Raw genomic sequence first — 20,316 nt, 5'->3', positions numbered from 1 at the left:
ATACTGGAAGAATTAGCGTTTGGCAGGAGAGATCTGAGCAGATGCACTGGAACCCCTGCCACTCTACTCTGTGCCCCCACAAGCATCCAGGAGGAGTGGAGAGAAAGGGGAAATGAACCACGTTCCATCCCAGCAGCCAACCATGCACGGGAGGAGTGGAAAGTGCTATAGGGCCAGCTGATGATTATTTCCATTTCTCTGTTGTGTCACTTCCTTCAGAACTGTTTCATCATTAGCCTTTATTGTGTCATTTTTTTCTCTTTCTTTCTTAGTTGTTTCTTATTACAGTGCAGCCAGCTTGGCATGAGCTACTGAATGGGGTGCACAGTTAATAAATCAATCCAGCAACCCCCCAAGACCTTACATCCTTGGTTTTGCAAAAAGGCCTTGATCCTGGAAGTCCTAGAACCAGGCTCAGCAGGGAGTGCAGGGTGGTGGCTGTGCTCCCGGGCATGCATGAGCAGAGGTTATGTAAGGTTGTATGCTGTGTGTAGCACAGTGCATTGAGCATGCTCACCCTGGCATGCCCACTTTCTTACTTGGCAGAGTTCAGGTTTAAAAAGGGGACGTAGACCTGGGTGTGTCTCAGGAGACATGAGCTCAAGTGGGACCCATATCCTGCTTAGTGGGCACTAAGCTCCATGCTCCTATCTCAGGCCTCCCTCCTGCTCCTGTGGCAGCATCTCATTAATGCAAGATCCAGGTCCTCCACGCTCCCCTGGCCTGTTCAGCACAGTTCATGGAGTATTCCCTGCCTACATGGTACAGGATCAAACACACAGGGTAGGGGGTTGAGTCTCCTACCTCCAGACCTCAGGCACCTGTAGGCCGAGATTTCCTGAAGGCCTTCGTGCTGGGTCAGCAATAAACACAGCCAACAGAAATATGCAGACAGGGTAAGTGGCTGCAAATTGGGACTGTCCAAAGTGATTTTTAAATTGCTTTGCACGTAGCTAATAGAGAGGATGATATTTCCATCTAGCATTTAGCCATCTTAATTATGAAACAGTGCAGATTAACACAGCTGCACAGCACTCTGAGGACAAAGTGCAGCCAGTGAGGGAAGTGACACATGCTTGTTACTTGGGAGCAGCTTTCAGCTCTGTTGCCTCTGAGTGACTGGGAGGAGATGCATTTATTGTTCACTTCATTCTCAGGCACAGTTGCCCAGTGCACCAGACTGTCACTCTGGGAGCCGTGGTTCAAAGCAGATTCAGGATCTCTCGTGTAATGATTTTGGTGGTCTCAGCTGCACACTCGGCAGACGTGACTGAAATGCTGCTTGCTCACACAGCAGCATCGCCAACCCCGAAACTCACTAGTCTGGCCCTCAAAAATCAGGAACATGCCTTAAAAATAATATAGTTTGGGTTCTTTTGATTTGCCTTTTGCGTTTTGACCCTTCAGGGTTCCTATGTTCAAGCTTTTCCCCACGGTCATGAGGGCTGGAAACTTATTTTTGCTTTAGATGAAAGCTGAGATGTGCATGGGATAACATGACTCCAGGAGCTGGGACTTTAAGAAAAAGACCAAATATTGCAAGACTCGTAATAAATCACAAGAGTTGGCAACACTGTTTGGCCTCAGGAACAGTTGGGAACTGGAATAGCAGCCCTAGCGTGAGATACTTGGGGAGAGCTGGGTATGTGAAGATGCTGGGGGCAGAACTAGAGGAAGAAAAGATGGTCAGGATTGGAATGAATTGGCAGAGCTGTGGGGCTGGTCTAGGATTTGAAAAGCAGGCTGCTGCCAGGCAGAGGTGAGGTGAGGACCCCAGGTTTGGAAGAGTAGGAATGGCTGCAGATCTGGACTGAAGTATGTGGACAGAGATGAGGTGGTGGAGAGGCCTGGAATAGCAAGGGGGTGATGGGGATGGTGATACAGGTCTGGATTCAGGTGCATCGGGTAGGTGGCAGGTCTGGGCTGAGGTGCTTTGGGGTTCCGGGCTGGATTAAGAGGGATTGCTGTATGCTAGGATGGAGTTCCAGGGATGAACTAATAGGGGTGCTGCAGGTCAGGCTCCAGGTGCACTGGCCGAGCGGTGGGGCAGGGTGGGGTGGGGCAGGACAGGGCTGGAGTGGCAGAGTGAATGTGCATTAGGTTCAGTGTGAGCCATTTGTACTCTGCATAGCTCTATGCAGAGTGGTCCTTGTCTTATAGCAAGCAGCAAAATTCACATAATCCACAATTTCGCAACAAGAAATAAAAAAGGTCATTACGACAGATCCTTGCACTCACACCAGTAATGGCTTGGCAAAACCCCAAAGAGGAAAAACTAGTTTCCTGGCCCCAATCCTCAGTGTTTTGTTCATTTTCATGGCCCGGATCTCTCTGCTGATGGATGCAGATACAGCTTTACCTGCTCAAATGGGAGCTTACGGTTTCAGATGTCAACTTTCTGTTCCAAGCTAATACCATTCAATAACACAGCGGCCTCCTGGCAACCTGATTTGTATAGTCAGAAGAAAGGGATCCAGGATAGCAGGACAGATGGATTTCGGCAGTCCTGGCCCATTATTGTTCCTTTGGTGCCTGAACTGAATTTCTTTCTATATATTGTACTGAATCTCTGAGGAATGAAATATGACCTGGACCCTTCCGTTGCCTGATGAGGCAATGGAAACAATAAAAACAGGAGACTTTTGTTTGTTGTTTTGCAATCTGCATTTGGCTTTTTCTGTGTACATACTTTGAGCTGCGGCAACAATGAAAGCTCTAGGAACATGTGCTCACACACATACACCGAGTCATACATGAATAGATCTGAACACAGTTACGCACAGACACACACACACACCGATGCACACAGAGTTGCACACACAAATTAAAAAACACACAGAGGGACACACACACTCACTCACACTGAGAGATGTAGACACAACCTCACAGACACACACAGGTCTTGCACACTCCTCCACTGTCTTACAAATACACACACAGATACTCGCATGATACTCACTAGCCCATGTTCACAAACTCACTCACTCGTCTGCACATACTCGTTCAGACACAGACATGCTCTTAGAAGCACACAGACCTGTATACATACACACTTGCCTTCAAACCAGTGTAGTGTGTAAATTCACTCCCTCCTGAAGGCTCCTTTGCAGAGCCCGAGCAGCGTAAAAAGGAACTTACTGGACATGGGAATCCATTCTGGCCCCCTGTGTTATGTGTTTTGCTTCGCTTTGCTTCTGGCCTTTTTTATGGTCTAGGGTTGGCCTTTGCTGCAGCACCCAGGCTCACTGACCCCTGTTTGCTTGCTACAAGAGTTTCATACCAGCGTAGTTCAGACTGACATATCAGAACTTGAAAACAAAGCGGGGCTCATGTCAGCGGATAAGGCTGCATAAACGAACACAGAAAAGGCAGATGAATAATTAAAGGCACACAAGACAAAGAAAAATAAGATTAAAGGTGATATTGTGGTGGAGAGGCCTTCTTAGGGCAATGGGAACAATAAGTGTGTTCTAGGAAGAAAAGAGCTCTGTAATATTAACTCTCTCACCTTTATTATTTGTCCATAGCCTTGGGAAAAAATAAAGCCTCCTGTTTGAAATTAATCCACAGTCTTTTCTTTAGTGACCCCTTTTGTGCTAGGTGGCAGTTTGTCTACAGGCAGGAAATTGGCTGCTCCTCCCTGGTGTGATGCATGGTGCAATCTGATGGACTGTTCAGATGGATGGAATCTCAATGAAAACTGCAGTCGAGACACATGAGGGTCCAGCAGTAGTGAAAGCGTTAATAAACACATATGCATGAATGCTTATCTTTACATCTACATCCTCACGCCCCCCCCGTACATTTAAGCATATTTACATATTCATTGATGCACCCCCACACACAAATACTCACATGCACTTACACATTCATGCACTTAAAATACTTACGCAAATATGCATATACACACGTGCACTTCCACAGTACAAACCCACAAATTGCAGAGCGGTCAGAAAGATCTCAGTACCAACTCCTTGTCACCACTCTGCCAGCCTGGGCTCCTGAATTTGGAGTTCTTCTTTCTTCCTTTGCCCTATCCTCATTACTGACACATGCTTCTCCAAACAGGCATCTGCCTGCTGGGGTGTGAAGAAAACTCTCCAGAACTTTTGGTCTTCTGAGGGTGCCATTAATAGGGGCAGGGTAGGCTGAGGGGGAAGAACACCAGAGCTCTTTGGGGCAGGACTGTCTTTTTGCTCTGTGTTCATACAGCACAATGGAGTCCTGCTCCATGACTGGAGCGCCTTAAGTGTTACTGCAAAACAAATATTAATAAAGGGTGAATATCTGTATTGTAACGGGGGCACATGGAAATGGAGGGTCAAGATCTGACTGCAGAGCTTGATTCTTTCCTACCGCTCTTTTGGAGTCAGCATTTATGTCTCTGCAGAGTAGGCATAAAATATACCCCAGAACCACAAGGGAGCATTTGACACCCACTCCGCACAAGGATAAATGCCTGCACAAGGTGCCCTGCAGGGGAGAGCTGGGCTCACAGGTGCTAAGAACTGCATGGCGTGCAGGAATGCTGCCCTTTGCTCCTTTGACACCCTGGTTCACCCTCAGAGGGAGGGAGGAGAAAGGAGGACAGAACAAGAAAACCTTTAGTATCCACAGAAAAGTACCGGGTGACCTGCAAAAAGGGGATTTCTCCATCACATCAGGGTCCATGACAGACAAGGCCATAAATTGTCTTCCCCTGTATCTAGCCTGTTTTAAGTGTTAGTCAGAAAGGTGCTTCTTTGTTCTAAAGCCATGTGGCATCTAGTCATGCATTTCAGCAGTGTAGATTTCTAACTGTAATTAAGCTGATGGCTGTGGCCTGAGAGAATGCACCGGCTGGTGTCTGGGAGCCAGGAAGATTCTGTAGAGGATGCCTGCCTTGTTGGGTTTCTGCCAAAGAGCGGTCCCTTTATTTGGGCTATAAATCAGTCCAAAGCCAGTAGCCACTCAGACTGCAGGAGTCACATGCAGGGGAGAGCCTCTCAGTATGATTAAAATGTTTTGCGCTCCCAGACTGCTGAAAATCAATAGTAAAACCATACATTGCAGGCTAAAAAATCCCCACTTCCTATGGCTAAGAAGCCCCCCAACAATTCTGCTTGTTAAAATAACCCAAACAACTCCGCTTCCTGGAGTGAAAACCCCCTGATCAAATTTGCTAGGGAGAGTTAAGACAATGAAACCACTTTCCCAGCTTGTAGAAGATTATAGGTAGCACCTTACAGACATTTGGATGAAATTCATTCCTGTGCAGAGAGCCACTTAATTCCCACTTGAGCTCTGATATGAGGTCTTAAGTGGTACGTCGGCCTTTTGCTTTGCTCTCTGCACATGGTCAAATTTCACGCATTCATTCATTGATCATTACAATAGGACAGTATTATTATCCCTGTTTTTCCGGACAGGGCAAAGAGACACACAGGACCAACTTGTGCAGTATACTGATACAATTTAGAGCAAGACTGAACTCATAGAGGTTATTGTCTCTGTAGCATTCCCACACTCTGTGTCTTGTAATGCTACTAGTATTGTCTGATGGAAATGGTTCAAGCAGTCACTCAGTTATTTCTTGAGTCACAGGGAGTTTCCACCTCTGCCAGTTTGTTCTGAATATTTTGTTTTGATTTTCAGTGGCACGTTCTGTGGTTAGGGAAAGTTTGGTGCATTCAAATGTGGTTAAAATCATGTGACTGTAAAAATTGTCTTGTCTTACTCAACATATCTGCTTCTTAGTCTCTCTGACTTAGATCCGCTTTCTCTGCTGACACAAACAAGCTGTTTATTAATATTAGTCTTGAAGTTGCCTGTGCAGTTGCAGGTGAACAAGATGCATTCTGTTCTGGCTCATATATCATGGATAAAATTGGCAGCAAGGTGCCAATTGTCAAGTCTTCACTACGAAGAGAGGCAGCGGATAAGGGATGGAACCAGGACTCAGAATAGTTGGATTCTATTCCCAGCTGTGCCAGTGACATGCTGTGTGCCCACAGATCAGTCATGTCCACTCTTGGTGCCTCTTTTTCTCCTCTCACTCTTAATCTGCTGTGTCTATTTAGATAGAAATTCTTTAGGTCGGAGGCTGTCTCTCAGCCCTATATGGATTGGTGCAGCACATAGCATAATGTGGTGCTGATCTCAGTTAGGGCTTTCAGGCACTACTGGAATACAAGTAAGAATAATAGCAGGGATAATATAAGAGGCAGAAAGACCCTGGCTGGAATTTCAGATCCTGGGTGCAGTCTGTGGTACTGGATGCTCTAAATTACAGTGGGGACTGTGAGTCCACAGCTGGCCCAGGATTGGGGTATATAAAGATGACTTTGTAGAGACCACCTTTTTGTTCTGTGTTTCTATAGTGCCTAGCACCAGGAGGTCCTAATGCATGACTGAGGACCTTACGCACTGCAGTAATACAGATAAAAATAATATTTAATAGTGACCTTTGCCCCATACTCTCCACAGCTGCGCTGAGCATGCCTGCTGCAGCTGAGGATCTAACTCTCGTTAATTTCAGACCAAAGAGTGGGCTTTTTCTTTTAGTACAGAATGGGCATGAAAATGGGGTGAGTGTGGTGTGTACTCAGAAACATTAGACTAGGCAGAATGCGGGCTGCAGCTGTGACCATACTGCTGGTCTTCTTATAGGCTCATTCCAGTGTTCCATGATGACCTCGTACCATGTACATTTATGGGATTCCTTAAAATAGTGGCTAGTATTTATTATTATTTCTTGATGGTGCCGAACCAGTTTCTTGGTGAAAACTAAAGGCAGTGGATAATGCCTTGGTCTCCAGGCTGCTTGACAAACACTAGTTTATGGCATTGCTTTAGCAGGTGACCCATTTCTAACTGCTGAGACCGAGGTGACTACCAATTTATGCACATACCTTTGGCTCTAGTCTTACCTTGCTTTCTCCCCATGCCCTGGTTTATTCATATAGGTCCTGATCCAGAAAAGCACCTAAGCACATGTTTAACTTTGAGCACATGTTGTTCCATTGAAGTAAGTCCCTTCACCTGTCAGTTCTTCTGGTTCTCCCTGTGCAAAATGGGGGTGGTAATACTTATCTACCTGCCAGGGGCAATTGTACTGCTCATGGGCTTAAATTGAAGCATGTGCTTAAGGGCCAGATTTTTAAAGGTATTCAGGTGCCTAAAGATGCAGATAGGCACCTAAAGGGATTTTCCAAAGCTCCAGGCACCCAACTCCCATTGGTTCCCATTGATTCCAGTGGGAGTTAGGCACCTATGTATCCACAAGGCTCTTATCTGCATCTTTAAGAGCCTACATACCTCTAAAATCTGGCCCTAAGTGCTTTGTTTGATCGGGCCCTGTTGTGTATTGTGTAAATCTGCGAACAATCTGGGGCAAAGAGGCCTTTGTGTTACTTGTTTGTATGGTGCCCAGTACAATGGGGATTCGGTCCCTGACTGGGGTCCATAGCTGTTACTGCAATAATAGTAATAATTAGTTTTCCCTGTACCTCCATGGCAGGTAATTCAGTATTGTTGTTCCCATTTTGCACATGGGGAAACTGAGACACCAAGGAGTGACGTGACCTGCCACTTCCAAATTCATTCTGCTCCTGAGAAGCTTATGCAACTCCCAGTGGCACCAACAAGATGAATCCTGCAAGCTGTCTGTGTGCTGAGCTCCGATTTGCTTTCTGAATCAGGCCTGGCATGCATCCGCATGAGTAGTGATGGCTGACCCTGACCCTTTCTACCCCAGCTGTGTTGTTAGAAGCAGATTGCAATGCTGACATGCAGCATTAATAAGAATAAACTTTTCACCCAGGCATTTCATGTTGAATTTTGAGTTCATTGCATAACAGCTTAAGTATAAGAGCTGTATTAATCTTTTACATAATTGCTCAGCCTTAGCAAGTGTTCACTGAGCAGCCATTGACATTTTTCTTAATTAGGTCCCTGCAGCCCGCTGCTCGCCTTACCAAACTTAATTTAAGGCACTTCTGTTTTAAAGATCTCTCTGCCCATTTCCCTGCAGCCAGCCTCTTTTGACCCAGAACCCCCTCTATTGGTGACAAAATTGTTTGCATCAAGTTATTTTCTGAAATTCCGTAAATTCTACTAAGTCCTGGTCTGGCTGGAAAGAAACAGCTGTCTGGGCTGAGCTGATATTCAGCTGTGTTCTCAAGGAGCTAGATTCCTATTACACAAGTGGTAAATAAGCCCCATCCTAGCCCCTGAAGCCAGCAGGAGTGGGATGCGTGCTACCCAGATGAACTGGTAGGGTGGCACTCTCGTGATTGGGACAAAGACCTGGGATTCAGGCCTCTTGGGTTCTATTTCTGACTCTCATGTGCTGTGTGATGTTAGTCAAGTCACTTACCCTCTCTGTGCCTCATTATGCCCTCTGTAAAACTGGATAATAGTTATCTGCATCGGAGGCCAGGTTTAAGGGGGGAGGGATAGCTTAGTGGTTCAGGCATTGGCCTGCTAAACCCAGGGTTGTGAGTTCAATCCTTGAGGGGCCATTTAGGGATCTGGGGCAAAAATTGGTCCTGCAAGTGAAGGCAGGGGGCTGGACCATCAATGACCTTACAAAGTCCCTTCCAATTCTAGGAGATTGGTAAATCTCTTATTATTATTATTATGACACTGATCTTTGTCTCCTAAGAACTGGATTGAGATCATAAAACAGCCTTCAGGTGGCAACAAGTTTTAATCAGTGTTGACATGATCTGCATTCAAAACCAGCAACCCAGAGCTGACAGGCTCATAATATAATTCATTATCTGGCATTTGAGCCTGCAGTCCCTGGTAAATGAATATCTTAAAATTAGAGCAAACCTTTGTTTTCTGTTATGAATTCCTGAAATCAGAGATGAAAAGGACCTGAGAGCAGCTTCTCTAGTCCTCCTCCCAGGATGCTCCACCTACTCTACATTTTCTATTATTTTGTTTAGTCTAGAAAAACAGGCAAGTATTCAGAGTGGGATAATTATGGAATGAGATAGAGAACACTTGCTCTCTGGCTGGACGATTGCAAACAAGTTCTGATGTACAGCTATTTCCCACTGCACTGAGAATTCCAGGGATTCTACATGCTTTTGCAAGACAACACGTGGCATATGCGTTTTTATCTGCCAGTCAGGTAGCGAGAATCTTTATCTGCCACTTTACAATTCAATTCACTGGGTAACCGAGTCCACCTTCCCTTCTGTGAAGCTCTTTTCTCCTGGAATGCGAACACGTTTGGTATAGTTGTGAGCATCTTGTGACTAATTCAGATTTCAAGCGATTGTATTAGACTTCCTTGCGTCTGATGTAGATTTGTCTGACTGAATGTGGGTGGCTTAAAACTTTAGTTGCTCTGACTGACAGTGGCTGCATGTTCTATTTTCTTTTTCTGCTTTGGGCCACTATGGTAGCTTTATGATTTGGACAGATGTCTCACTGGACACTAGATTGAAACTGGACAACCTCTTTTCACTGGTGAGCCAAGCCAGGATCTTAAGTTTACAGCAGTGGAGGGCTAGAGTGTTTTATCCTCTGTTCCACCCAGCGCTTGGCCAACTCTCCTCTGGGCTGATCAGCCAGCAGGGTGCCTCATTTGCATCCTCTTCCTTTTTATGGTCCCCATCGAGGGCCATACTTAGGGCGTTTAGCCTCCTAAACAGAGTTAGCCCAGACCGAGCCCCAGATGCTGACAAATGTAGGATTAGCTGCAGAGGTTCAATTCATTGGTCTTTGAAATCAGACAGCAGCCCATCCTATGGTTTGAGAGGAAGATGTAAATCCGTGTTAATGCGCCTAACCCATTGTGCAGCTCTGCGCATGGGGAGAGCTTCCTCTGCGTCTTTGCAGCACATGTGCAGAGGGGGAGGAGAGAGGCTGGTTAGCAGCAGCACCACCTGCTCCTGTGCTGATGGGGGTGTTTTCTGTGCTGCAAGGTGGGCTGCATTCCCCAGAGCGTGGCATGTCCAGATGAGGCCAGCAGGTGTTGCTGTAGCCCATGGGAAGAACATTGGAGTGCTGCTTCCAAAGACCGTGGGAGACGCGGATTTACCATCTGCACAGCCGAGCACTTTTCAAAGTGCTGGGTGATGGGAGCAGTGGCGCAGGCAGCATGGCTGCAGGAGGGTGGAGGCGCTCTGAGGAGCTTTTTCATTATCTCACTAATCTCTCCTTGGTGACCTGACAGGCCTTCCTGAGAGAGGCCGACAGAAGGGGATTATTACCCTGCTGAGTCGGCTGCTGAGGCCTGCACAGCGCAACCCCATTGGGTTGCGCATCTGGGAGGGAGGGATGGGAAGCATTGGCATTGTGCTCGCGGGTCCTAACCCTCCCTGGCCCTTGCTCAGACCAGATAGTGTGCAGCCATTGTCAGATTAACAGCGGCGCCGATGCAGATTGATGGCATCCTGTGTGGCTGCTGCCTCTGTGTGCAGTTGAAGGAATATTCCTTCCCCGTCCCTACGCCCTCCTCAAGAGAGGCTGCAGGAACCGGGGACCCAAGCCAGATTTGTACATAGTGCTGCCAGAGAGCCGAGCACAAAGTCACCTGGGATTGCACTAGCTGCCTGATGCGACGAGATGGTTCATGACCAGGTGAGTGCCTTCATTTCTGACTATTCCACACACACACACACACACACCCCATCCCAGAATGCAGGATTCCTCCAACACAACTGGATGCTGTCTGTGCCTCCTTGTTTGGAAGTACGTTGTCTAGCTAAGGTGCAAGAGGGTGCACGGAATGGCCTGCAATGGAGCAAGGAACCAGAGAGTGGGACCCTCAGAGAATGAAGCTGTTTGTACAGGGCGTGCTGTGGGGGCTTTGTGAGGAGCTAGAAAACCTTTTGCGGCCAGGTTGCTGATTCAAATCCAGCCTTCGGTGGTTGTTTCTATCCAGTGGCTGTGTGGCAGAACTCAGCCCTGTTCCTAGCAGATGGGTATTCCCACATGTATAGGGTTCTTTAAAATAGTGGCTAGTATTTATTATTATTTCTTGATGGTGCTGAACCAGTTTCTTGATGGAAACTAAAGGCAGTGGTTAATGCCTTTGTCTCCAGGCATGGCAGGAGTCTCATCACATGCACAGTGCAGGAGATGAATGGCTTGTTGAGGTCAGGAAAGACCTTCCGTAGAGATGTGGGAGGGGTATGTCTGGCTGCTGTTCCTGATGGAAAGCTGCACAGATCAGAGGCTAATGGTGGATGAGACCACAGGCTGCAGGGGGCTGAGATGGAGTGGGCTGGTTGCATCTTCTGCTTCAGAGGCACCAGGAAGGAGACAAGGCCTGCTGAGTTCTTTACGTAGTTATCTGGAGAGAGAGAAGAGGGGGGACTTCTCATCCTCATAAAAAAGACCTATTACTCCTCATTCACTCTTTGCTTCCTGCCCCTGTGGATTCTTCTGCTTTACCATCCTCAAGACTCCACATCGCAGCCAGTCCCACCATGACTGGATGGGCCATCTTTCTAAGCCTGTTGCTACCTCTTAATTGCCTGGTGAGGGCTGCTGCTGAGCATTGTGGGAGCTTCTGCCAGCAGGTTCGAGTTCTCGTTTGGCTGTGCCTAAACTTCACTAGTTGTTCCTGTGAAATTTTGTCCTGCAGGGTGAGGAAACTGGCCTCGATCAGCCGCTCACACGACGTTTCTCCCATCATGGGCTGCATCTCGGTCAAAGCAATCTGTTCATTTACAGGGCTCTCAGCATCGTAATAACGGTGGCCCAGATCATTAAAAGTATTTAGGCGCCTCAGTCCTGTTTCGGGGCCCGAGCACCTGCAGAATCTATGGGGTAGAAAATCAGCCTCTTCTAGATTTGCATCCAGCCTGGAAACAAAGCCCTAGTGGGAAGTTCAGAGCTAGGCAGATTTGAGCCTTGAACCTCTAATATTGACAGGTGCAGGGCCGGCGCTACCATTTAGGTGACCTAGGCAATGGCCTAAGGTGCCAGAATTTTTGGGGGGCGCTATTTTGCCGGGGGGGCGGCACGTGGGTCCAGTGGACCTACTGCAGTCATGCCGGCGGACGGTCCACTGCTGGAAAGGCTCCGGTGGAGCTGCTGCAGTCATTTCGGCGGACGGTGCTCTGGTCTAAAGGCTCCGGCGGACCTACCGCAGTCATGCCTGCGGCAGGTCCACCAGAGCCTTTAGACCAGTGGACTGCCCGCCGGCATCACTGCGGCAGCTCCACTGGAGCCCTTCCAGCAGCGGACCGTCCGCCGGCATCACTGCGGTAGGTTCACCGGGGCTGCGGGAGGGTGTGCGAAATGGCCGTCCGCCTAGGGCGTCAGAAACCCTGGCGCCGCTCCTGGACAGGTGTGTTTTCAGCAGAGGGCTCAGGGAATTAGGCATGTGAAATCCATTTAAGAGTTGTACGGACCCAGGTGCTGGGCTGAAATATTACTCCCCATGTGTCTGATGAAGTGGGTATTCACCCACGAAAGCTTATGCTCCAATACATCTGTTAGTCTATAAGGTGCCACAGGACTCTTAGTTGCTGTCTCTAAAAGAAGTTTCAGCAGCAATTGTTGGTCACTCCTATGATCATTAGGTGGCATTGTTACTGCATTACTCCCTGCATCAGGGCTGCTAGGGGGATGTGTGTCAGGCTTCCTAATTCAATTGGTTTAGCAGAATTTAAACTAGAGATTCAGATACTGTGGAAAAGTGTGTATGTGTGTGTGAGAGTGAGTGAGAGCTGGGCTGTAAAGGGTGCAATTCTGGTTTACACCTAGAAGATTCCAGTCTGGATTGAAAGCCACAACCAATGTGTGAGGACTCATTGTGGTTCCTCACCTACCTTACAAAAGCAGAGCAGTTTGAGCCAGTTGGCATTCCCTGTGAATGGCTGGAATAGTGGCAGTGGGCTGTGGGGAGGAGGGTGCAGGTCAGAACTGAAATGTGGTGGCAGACATGTGAGGAGAGGTGGGACTGGAGTAGCAGAATTGCAGATCAGGACTGAGGGGCAGTGACAGAGCACAGAGGGGACCCAGGGCTGGAATAGCATGGGTGGGTAAGGATCAAGGTGCACTGGCAGAGCCATGTGGATGGGGAACCTAGAACTGGAATCTCAGGGAGCATTGCAGGTCAGGATTGAGGCGCATCGGCAGAGCTGTCCCAGGGGTCCGTTACTGGAATAGCAGGGGTTGTTTCAGGTCAGAGCTGAGGTGCATCAGCAGAGCTGGGTGGAGAAAGGACTTGCACAGGTGGGTTTCCTTGTTGTCCAGAGAGAAGAGAGGACATTGACGCTGGCTTTGTAGAAGTCTGCTCCCCACAAGCCATCTTGGGTGGAGACAGAGCAACAAGAGAAAGAGAGTGAGGCGGAGAGGAAATGAGGGAGAGGAAATGCAGGGAGGAAAGAACCCAGAGATAACGAGGGTCATGTGACTGTCTCTGCTGTTCTCTGAATGCCCCCTCACACTCTGTGAACACCCCGAGAGCCCGCTGGCTGGGTGCTGGCTGAAGACAGAGCAACCTCAGGAGGGCAACTGAAAGTGTCCCTCTCTTGCTGTGGGGGCTAGAGAGAAGAGCCAGCATAAGAGACTCATTGTGTACTTGGCCTTTAAACCCATTTTGTTAGCTGTGTGTATAGCACCCAGCACCAGGAGGCCTCAAGGTGAGATAATCACGAGAATACATAAATTGTTGTCCTGAGGCAGACTGGCCCGATGAACTGGGGTAGCTGGAGTTAGCTGTGCCAAAATATGAAATATATAATGTGAGGGCCTGTAGAGCTATGAGGCAGAAGCTAATCTCAGTAGCAGCACCACTGAATTTTTTGTCAGAGCATTGAAATGCTTCAGTCAGGCTCCTGGCATGGCTGCCCTTGGCTCTCTTGACAGGATAAAATTACAGTAACAAATGACAGCACCAGCTGTTGTCTCTTTTCTCCTCCTTCCTCCTCCCTCCCTGCCCCCTCCCCCCACAGCAGTGATACCTTCATGCTTTTCAGATACTTCAGTCATTAGACAGGTGGGGGCTAATACTTCAGATCGGCTTCTGAGTAGCCAGAGAGAACCGTTTCTGAATGTATTGTAATGGATCAGCGTTATCCCGAGTTTAACTACGTGGACACCAATAGAATTACTCCATGGTCTTGGGGAATTTGACCTGATGAGTTTATACCAAGTTGTTTCAATACAGAAACCTGAATACGTCTCAAACAGAGACAGTGACTGTACACAAGAGTTAGTTGGTCCAGCACTGAAATTTAATCACCTCTGGTGTGAAGTGGGGTGCTGTATTTTGGTTGCAGTAAACAGCAGTCGGGGATGAAATTGCGTTCTCTGTTTACACTAACTCACAAAAATAGGAGAGCTCCATGGTATTCTTAATATTCTCCTCCTAACCCCAGCGTTCCCCATTATTGCTTACACTCTTGCCCTGTTCATGTAGTCTCAATGTAACGAAGGGCAACCATTAGCTTCACGATCATCTTTTCTTCTTAACCAGTCGCCACACCCTCTCACCGAGCTGCTTTCTTTGTGCCGATCCCTGCGTAAATGGTATTTCCTGCCTGAGGATTCTGAGAGTTTGGGCGGTTTTAGGGGCCCTAAGGGTCATGGGTTCCCACATGAGTTCCATGTGGTTTCCTATGTGGCAGGTCTTGCATATGAAACCTTAAAAATCGAGCTCCTGTGTGTTGTCCACATTAAAGGCTCAGTGCCAATAAGTGCAGCAAAACAGAGAAGAATTGAGAGTAGAGCTCAGGTGTCCCGATTCCCACTCCCTCTCTAATTTAAATGGAGTATCCAGATGCCCTGTTCGTCACACGTTTTCTGTAGCCTTCTGTTTCTTTCTTTTCTGCTTCTTTGGGATTCCTTAGCAGTGTTTGTTCAGGTGCACTGTCTGCTGAATTCTACCCAGTCCTTTGTCATTATGGGGCTGTATTTGCTCCTAGTTCATTGAGCCCAGAAATTCTGGAAAGACCAGAGTTATGACTCTGCTTTTAGGGCCTCATCGAAAGCCCACTGAACTCGATGGGAGAGTTTCGTTGGATCAGGCCCTTTAACACAGGGATTGTGTTCTGGAGAGACCTCCTTGGAAGAATTATTCCCCAGATATTGGGTCACAACCTTTGCTCCAGTTCCTAGCTGGTCTTATATGGAGACCGGGTATTACGGAAAGCTCCAGCCTGGTCCCGGTAACATTGAGAACTGGCCATTTCTCATCCTTGAAAGGCCTGAGAGGTCGTCAGTGCAGATAGCTCAGCCATCTGCAGTGCAGCTTAGGGCGGAGAATTCAGAAAAGTTAGTCAAAGTTCATCATTTCTGACAAGGCGCGTTCTTGTTGGCTGTGACGGACTGGGCACAGCAGTGGCTCCTTCCTCAGCGCCAGCTGGCATCTGATGGAATTAGGTTTCAAGGGGCGGGGAGCTTTCCCCCTTTTAAGGATCAGGTTACGTAGAACTTGTCAGAATTAACAACTGTCCAGTGAAAGATTATGCTCCAGAGCTGGAGAGAGCCAGAGGGGTTTGCACGTCAGGCAGTGACTCTTCCTGAGTCAGACCAAACGCCGAGCAAATTCAGGAGGGGAAGAATTTAAAGCCAAGAAGATGGTGAAAGGAGACTTCATTTCCAGGAGGCAATTTTGTGTCTGAAGAGTGAGCAGAAATATCCCAGTGCTTAGAGCTGTAGGACAGGGGATGCCAGGAATCCCGGCACCCTTGGAGTATCCTTTGCCTATTGCTTGTAGCTTGGAATGAGATGGGAGCAGAGAGTAAGCCAGCTGGCTTAGATTGAAACATGTTCAATGTTGGATGGACCCGCTAGCACAGAGGAGCCTCGTTAATTCACCCTAACCGTTGTCAAACCGAAAGTGGATCGTGTGTTTTATGAAGTAAGGTGTCAGCTAGCAAGCGTGATTTAAATATATGTATATTTTCAGGATGTTGAATCCTATAATGTTGCATTGCTGATTGAGTCTCACAGATGTGGTTTAATTTTAAGGGCCAGATCCTCACTAGAGCTATTACACCACCTAAGGATCTGGCCCTCAGTTATTTATAGTGTAACAATAAATGTTCTTTTGTTAAGGAATAGGGACCAGTTGTTTCCCGGTGTAATTCCTTAGAAGTCAGTGGAGTTACTCTGTGGTTGAATATGGGCCGTGAAGTCATAGAACCATGAGAACTCACTGCTGCGCTCCTAGCTGTTAAATGTTTACTCAGCAGTGGGATGAGAGCACCACTTTTGTAAGGAGAATGATCAGGCTGGTGGGTTAGCAAAGAACAAATGAGCAAGGTTTCATTGTAACGAGATGCCTGGGTTTTAGGAGTAAACTGTAGCAGCAACTGGATAGGTTGACACAGCCTGGGACACTAATAGCTGAACGGATTGAGATACCAACAAATCATGTCGTCAGAGCACATTTTAAAATTGAAAATAGAAAGTCAGTCTCCCTCTTGGTAGCATCAGAGTTTGCTTGGTGATGATAGTGAAATCATCACCAAGCAAACTCTGATGCAACAGACACATAGCTGTTCCCAGTGCAATTTTGTTTGACTTTTAAATACCATTTTTGCTAGGAGAAGGCATGGTTGTAGGCATAGGATCCAGGCCAATGTAGGAAGGAGCCTAACGTTAAGCTCTTATGCCTACGTTTTGCACTAAATAAACACCCTGTGTTTCAGCAGGGCAAAGCATGCACAAATTGCACTGAAGTCAATAGGAGCTGAGGTGTTCAGCACCTTTTAATGATTAATAATAATAGCGCTGTGGATCTCAAAGCACTTTACAAAGGTCAGCAGCATTGTCCCCACAGGTGGGGAAACTGAGGCGCAGAGAAGGGAAATGACTTGTCCAAGGTCACCTAGCAGGCCAGTGGTTGAACTGGGAATAGAGCTCAGGTCTCCTGAGGCCCAGTCTTGTGCTCTATCTCCTAGGCAACACTGCCTCCTAAATCTAACCTGATTCACGTAAGTACCTATGGACTCTGCTTCTAACCATGGCTCAAGCTTCATGTGGGATTTTGGGCCAGTGTGCCTCAATTTTCCCATCTGTAAAATGGGGATAACTGTGAGGCTTAATTCCTTACCCAAGTAGGCAGTGCTCAAGGGAGGCAAAGGATAAGTCACCCCAGGACCTTTGGAAAATGTTAGTGGTTTAAAAGTCACAGAGAAAGGGGCCAAGAGTAAAACCATTCTTGAGAAAAGAAAACAGTATAAAATGATGTAATCTGGCCCCTGCCTCATGTCCCCACCCCCTTAGCTGGAGAATGTAAATTGATTGCAGCAGCAGTGTTAGCCAGACCTGGGGAATTCCTGCCACATGCCTTTCTTGTGATTTCATAACAGCTGCAGAGCTCAGGGATATTTCATGCTGAGGTCAGTAGAACAAGTCCACCCCAGCAATACCTCGCAGATATTTAATAATAATGAATAATACCCATGTTGCAGGTAAATCAAAGCAAGCAAGGCAAGTGAATGCATTATAGATACAACGCCCTCAGCATGGATTGTTCTTTGGATGTGCCCTTTGAGTGCTTCCTCCACCCTGGGAAAGGAGAGATCAGTTCATTGTGTCTGCTTGTTTTATGATTCTTTTCTGAAGTTACAGGGCCTGTTCTCCCCTCAGTTCAAGAGTGCAGCGTCCAGTAATTTGAATGGAGCGTACAGAGACTGATCTAGCTGTTTATGAGCGGGAGCAGAGTCTAGTGAGTAGAGCAGGAGATGGGCAGGCCACACCACTAGGTTTTATTCCCTTTCAAAGGGAAGTGTGATAGAGCAGGGGCTGGAAGACAGGATGCTGCGATTTTATTCCAGGGTCTGTCACTGGCTCCCTTGTGACCCTGGATAAGTCAGATAGGGACACATATTGTCAAGAGTGGTTTATAATTTCTGGGTGCCCAACTTGAAACAACTTGGGCCTGGTTTTCAGAGGCATTGAGGGTCTGCCAATCCAGTGGAAGTCAATGGGAGCTGTAGGCCATTTCTTAAAATGAGGTCCAAGTTGTTTTAAGTAGGGCACCAAGAAAATTGAGACATCAGAAGCCACTTGTGACCTAGACTTTCTACACCTCCATTTCCCCATCTGTAAAGTGACAAGCTCCTCCTGGGGTATTGTGGAACTTAATTCATTCATGCTGGTAAGGTGCTTTGAGATCTTTGGATGAAAGATGCTAGAAGAGGTCAAAATTAATTCACAAGAAGAGGCTAGATACTGCTCATTGATATTCTCATTTAATTAATCCTGAAGGGGTTGTCGCTACAGTACCAACGCACCATGTAGCAAAGAGACTTGATGTTGCAAAGCTTCTTTTGACCTATGGCTGTTGTTTGCCGTTCCAGTTAATGCTACAAGAGACTATGCAGATTCTTTTGAAAAGTGCAATCAATATAGATTTGCATTGTATGCAGATAGCAGTATAAGTCAACTCATGTAGAAGATGACCCTCCCAAAGCTGACTTGGCAAGATTTTTGGCGGTGGACAACAGTACATTCAGAAACTCCCAGGGCCACGTTGTTCTCTCCTCTACATCTGTTGCAATTCAGTTCAGACAGGTTTTGTGGCTGAGAGCAGAATTTGGCTCTCAGCACCCAAGGCAGAATGAACAAACAAGGGTATTCCTGTACAGCGACTAGGTTGCCATTAGACTCCTCACCCCCGTTACATTCACAGCCTGTGTCTGTCCAGTTTCGTCCTACTTCATGGTCCTGTCTACACTAGGAAAATGTCCTACAAATCCTCCTCTGTCGCTAACGCCAACTAGTCTCCGCTGCTGTTAGCAGCCCTGGCGCTAGCTGAGCTTCGGGCTGCCATGTCATTTAACACTGCTCAGAGCAGGACTAATTGCCATGATGCTTTAAACCCCACCAGCCCTAAGGCTGCCAGTGTTTTCTCTCACGGAGCTGACCAAATAGTAGCGGGGGGGGGGCAATTTTCCAGAAGTTCCCCTAGTGCCAGCAAGGCCTTAAATAGCATCACCCTGAGATCCACCCAGGAAGTAGCAAATCCCACACTTAAGGGATCATCTTTGACTCATCTCCGCAAGAACGTAGACCCAGTTTACCACATCTGGCTGAGTCAAGTATAAGCCGCCCCCTCATACCCACTCTCTCCACAGAAAGAACTCCCTTGGCATTTGAACACTTATTTCTCAGTCAGTCAAATCCTAAGGCCTTTATTGGGGCAAACCTTCCCTCAGAGTCAGTGGGAGTTTGTCCAAATGCAAAGGATGAAGTCAACCCTGCTGAGATTTGAAGCTGTGAATTTTTTCCCATTCTTTTAAAAGGGGAATATTTTAATTCATTATTTAATTCATTACTTCATTATTACTAGTGTCCCTGGACACCAACCGAGATTGGGAGCCCATTGTGCCAGGGGCTGCATCTACATGTAGTATGAGACAGTCCCTGCTCTGAAGAGCTTGTAATTTAAATGGATATCATGTGGGAGAAGTGAAGCATTTATCTCCATTTTATATATGGGGAACTGAGGAACAGGATAAATTAAGTGAGTTGCCCAAGGCCACACAGGGAGGCTGTGGCAAAGGAGAGAATTGACCGCCCATAGCTCGCTTTTTAGCCCATTTCCTTAGCCACAAGACTATCCTTCCTGTATGTCTGCGCGGCTCAATTAATCGCTCTTTGCAAAATACCATACAAGAAAGAACTCTTACTTTGCTGCTGGTAGATATCTATTACTGCTAGCTCCATGTGGTGGAAGGGTTATCCCATAATATCTCTGGTAGCTGTACTGTTAAATATCACTAGATTGTTTTGTTTATTTCTTAAGCTGCGTCTCACGGGAAAAGGACAACCTGATCAAACAAGCTTGACAGTGATATTTGTTCTCAGAATGCAGTTGGAAAAGCTAATGTGAGAGAGATGGAGCGTTCCCTCCAGCACCCAGTCTCCGGGTTCCCTCTGTTCTCACTGGCACCAGCCTGTGCTAGTTGTTCTTGGCTGCTGATACAGGAGCTTCAGTTCCCCACAGAGCGGCCTCTGCACACATGGCTTTCTTTTATTGTAGATATACCTAGTCCCCCGCCACCGCTCACCCTTCTAATCCTTAACTTCAGCCGTGACAGAGGGAGAAGAATTTGCCAGCACAAGGCTTACCGGCCAGACGCTTTGTAGAAGCCACTGGAGCATCCTCATGCCGGAAAGACACCCTTCCGACTCCTGTCCTGAGAAAAGGGTATTGCTATTAAACTCCCTAGTGGGAGCCCTTGTAAGTACATCCCTCTCCTCCTTCCTGCTTCTGTGCTTGGACAAGGAAAAGATTTTCAGGGACCAGCCTGGAATCTGTGCATGTTAAGTAGGCTGCTAAGGGGCTGGATTTCAGGTCTGTAAGGAGCCCAGCTGCAGCATTTTAGGGCCAAGGCTGGGAGATGA

The 20,316-nt window shown here is 47.3% G+C and overlaps 1 protein-coding gene across 3 annotated transcripts in view; it reads left to right on the top strand.

Moving 5' to 3' along the window:
• The window catches only part of TMCC2 (transmembrane and coiled-coil domain family 2), a 68,725-nt gene that overhangs the window by 20,595 nt on the left and 27,814 nt on the right, over positions 1-20,316 (top strand). Inside the window, exons 1-2 of one of the 3 annotated variants that reach the window (XM_050955593.1) lie at positions 15,454-15,649; positions 20,010-20,152. The exons of the other annotated variants lie outside the window; for them this stretch is intronic. Of the exons in view, the coding sequence (XP_050811550.1) occupies positions 20,078-20,152 (75 nt within the window). The 5' untranslated portion in view covers positions 15,454-15,649; positions 20,010-20,077. Of the gene's footprint in view, positions 1-15,453; positions 15,650-20,009; positions 20,153-20,316 lie in introns of those variants that run through there. 3 annotated transcript variants of the gene reach the window in all.

Source organism: Gopherus flavomarginatus, chromosome 5 (genome assembly GCF_025201925.1).
Source record: "Gopherus flavomarginatus isolate rGopFla2 chromosome 5, rGopFla2.mat.asm, whole genome shotgun sequence".
In the NCBI taxonomy this organism is placed as follows: Eukaryota; Metazoa; Chordata; order Testudines; family Testudinidae; genus Gopherus; species Gopherus flavomarginatus.
The sequence above is the reverse complement of the archived record's forward strand: the minus strand, read 5'-3'. Positions and strand labels throughout refer to the sequence as shown.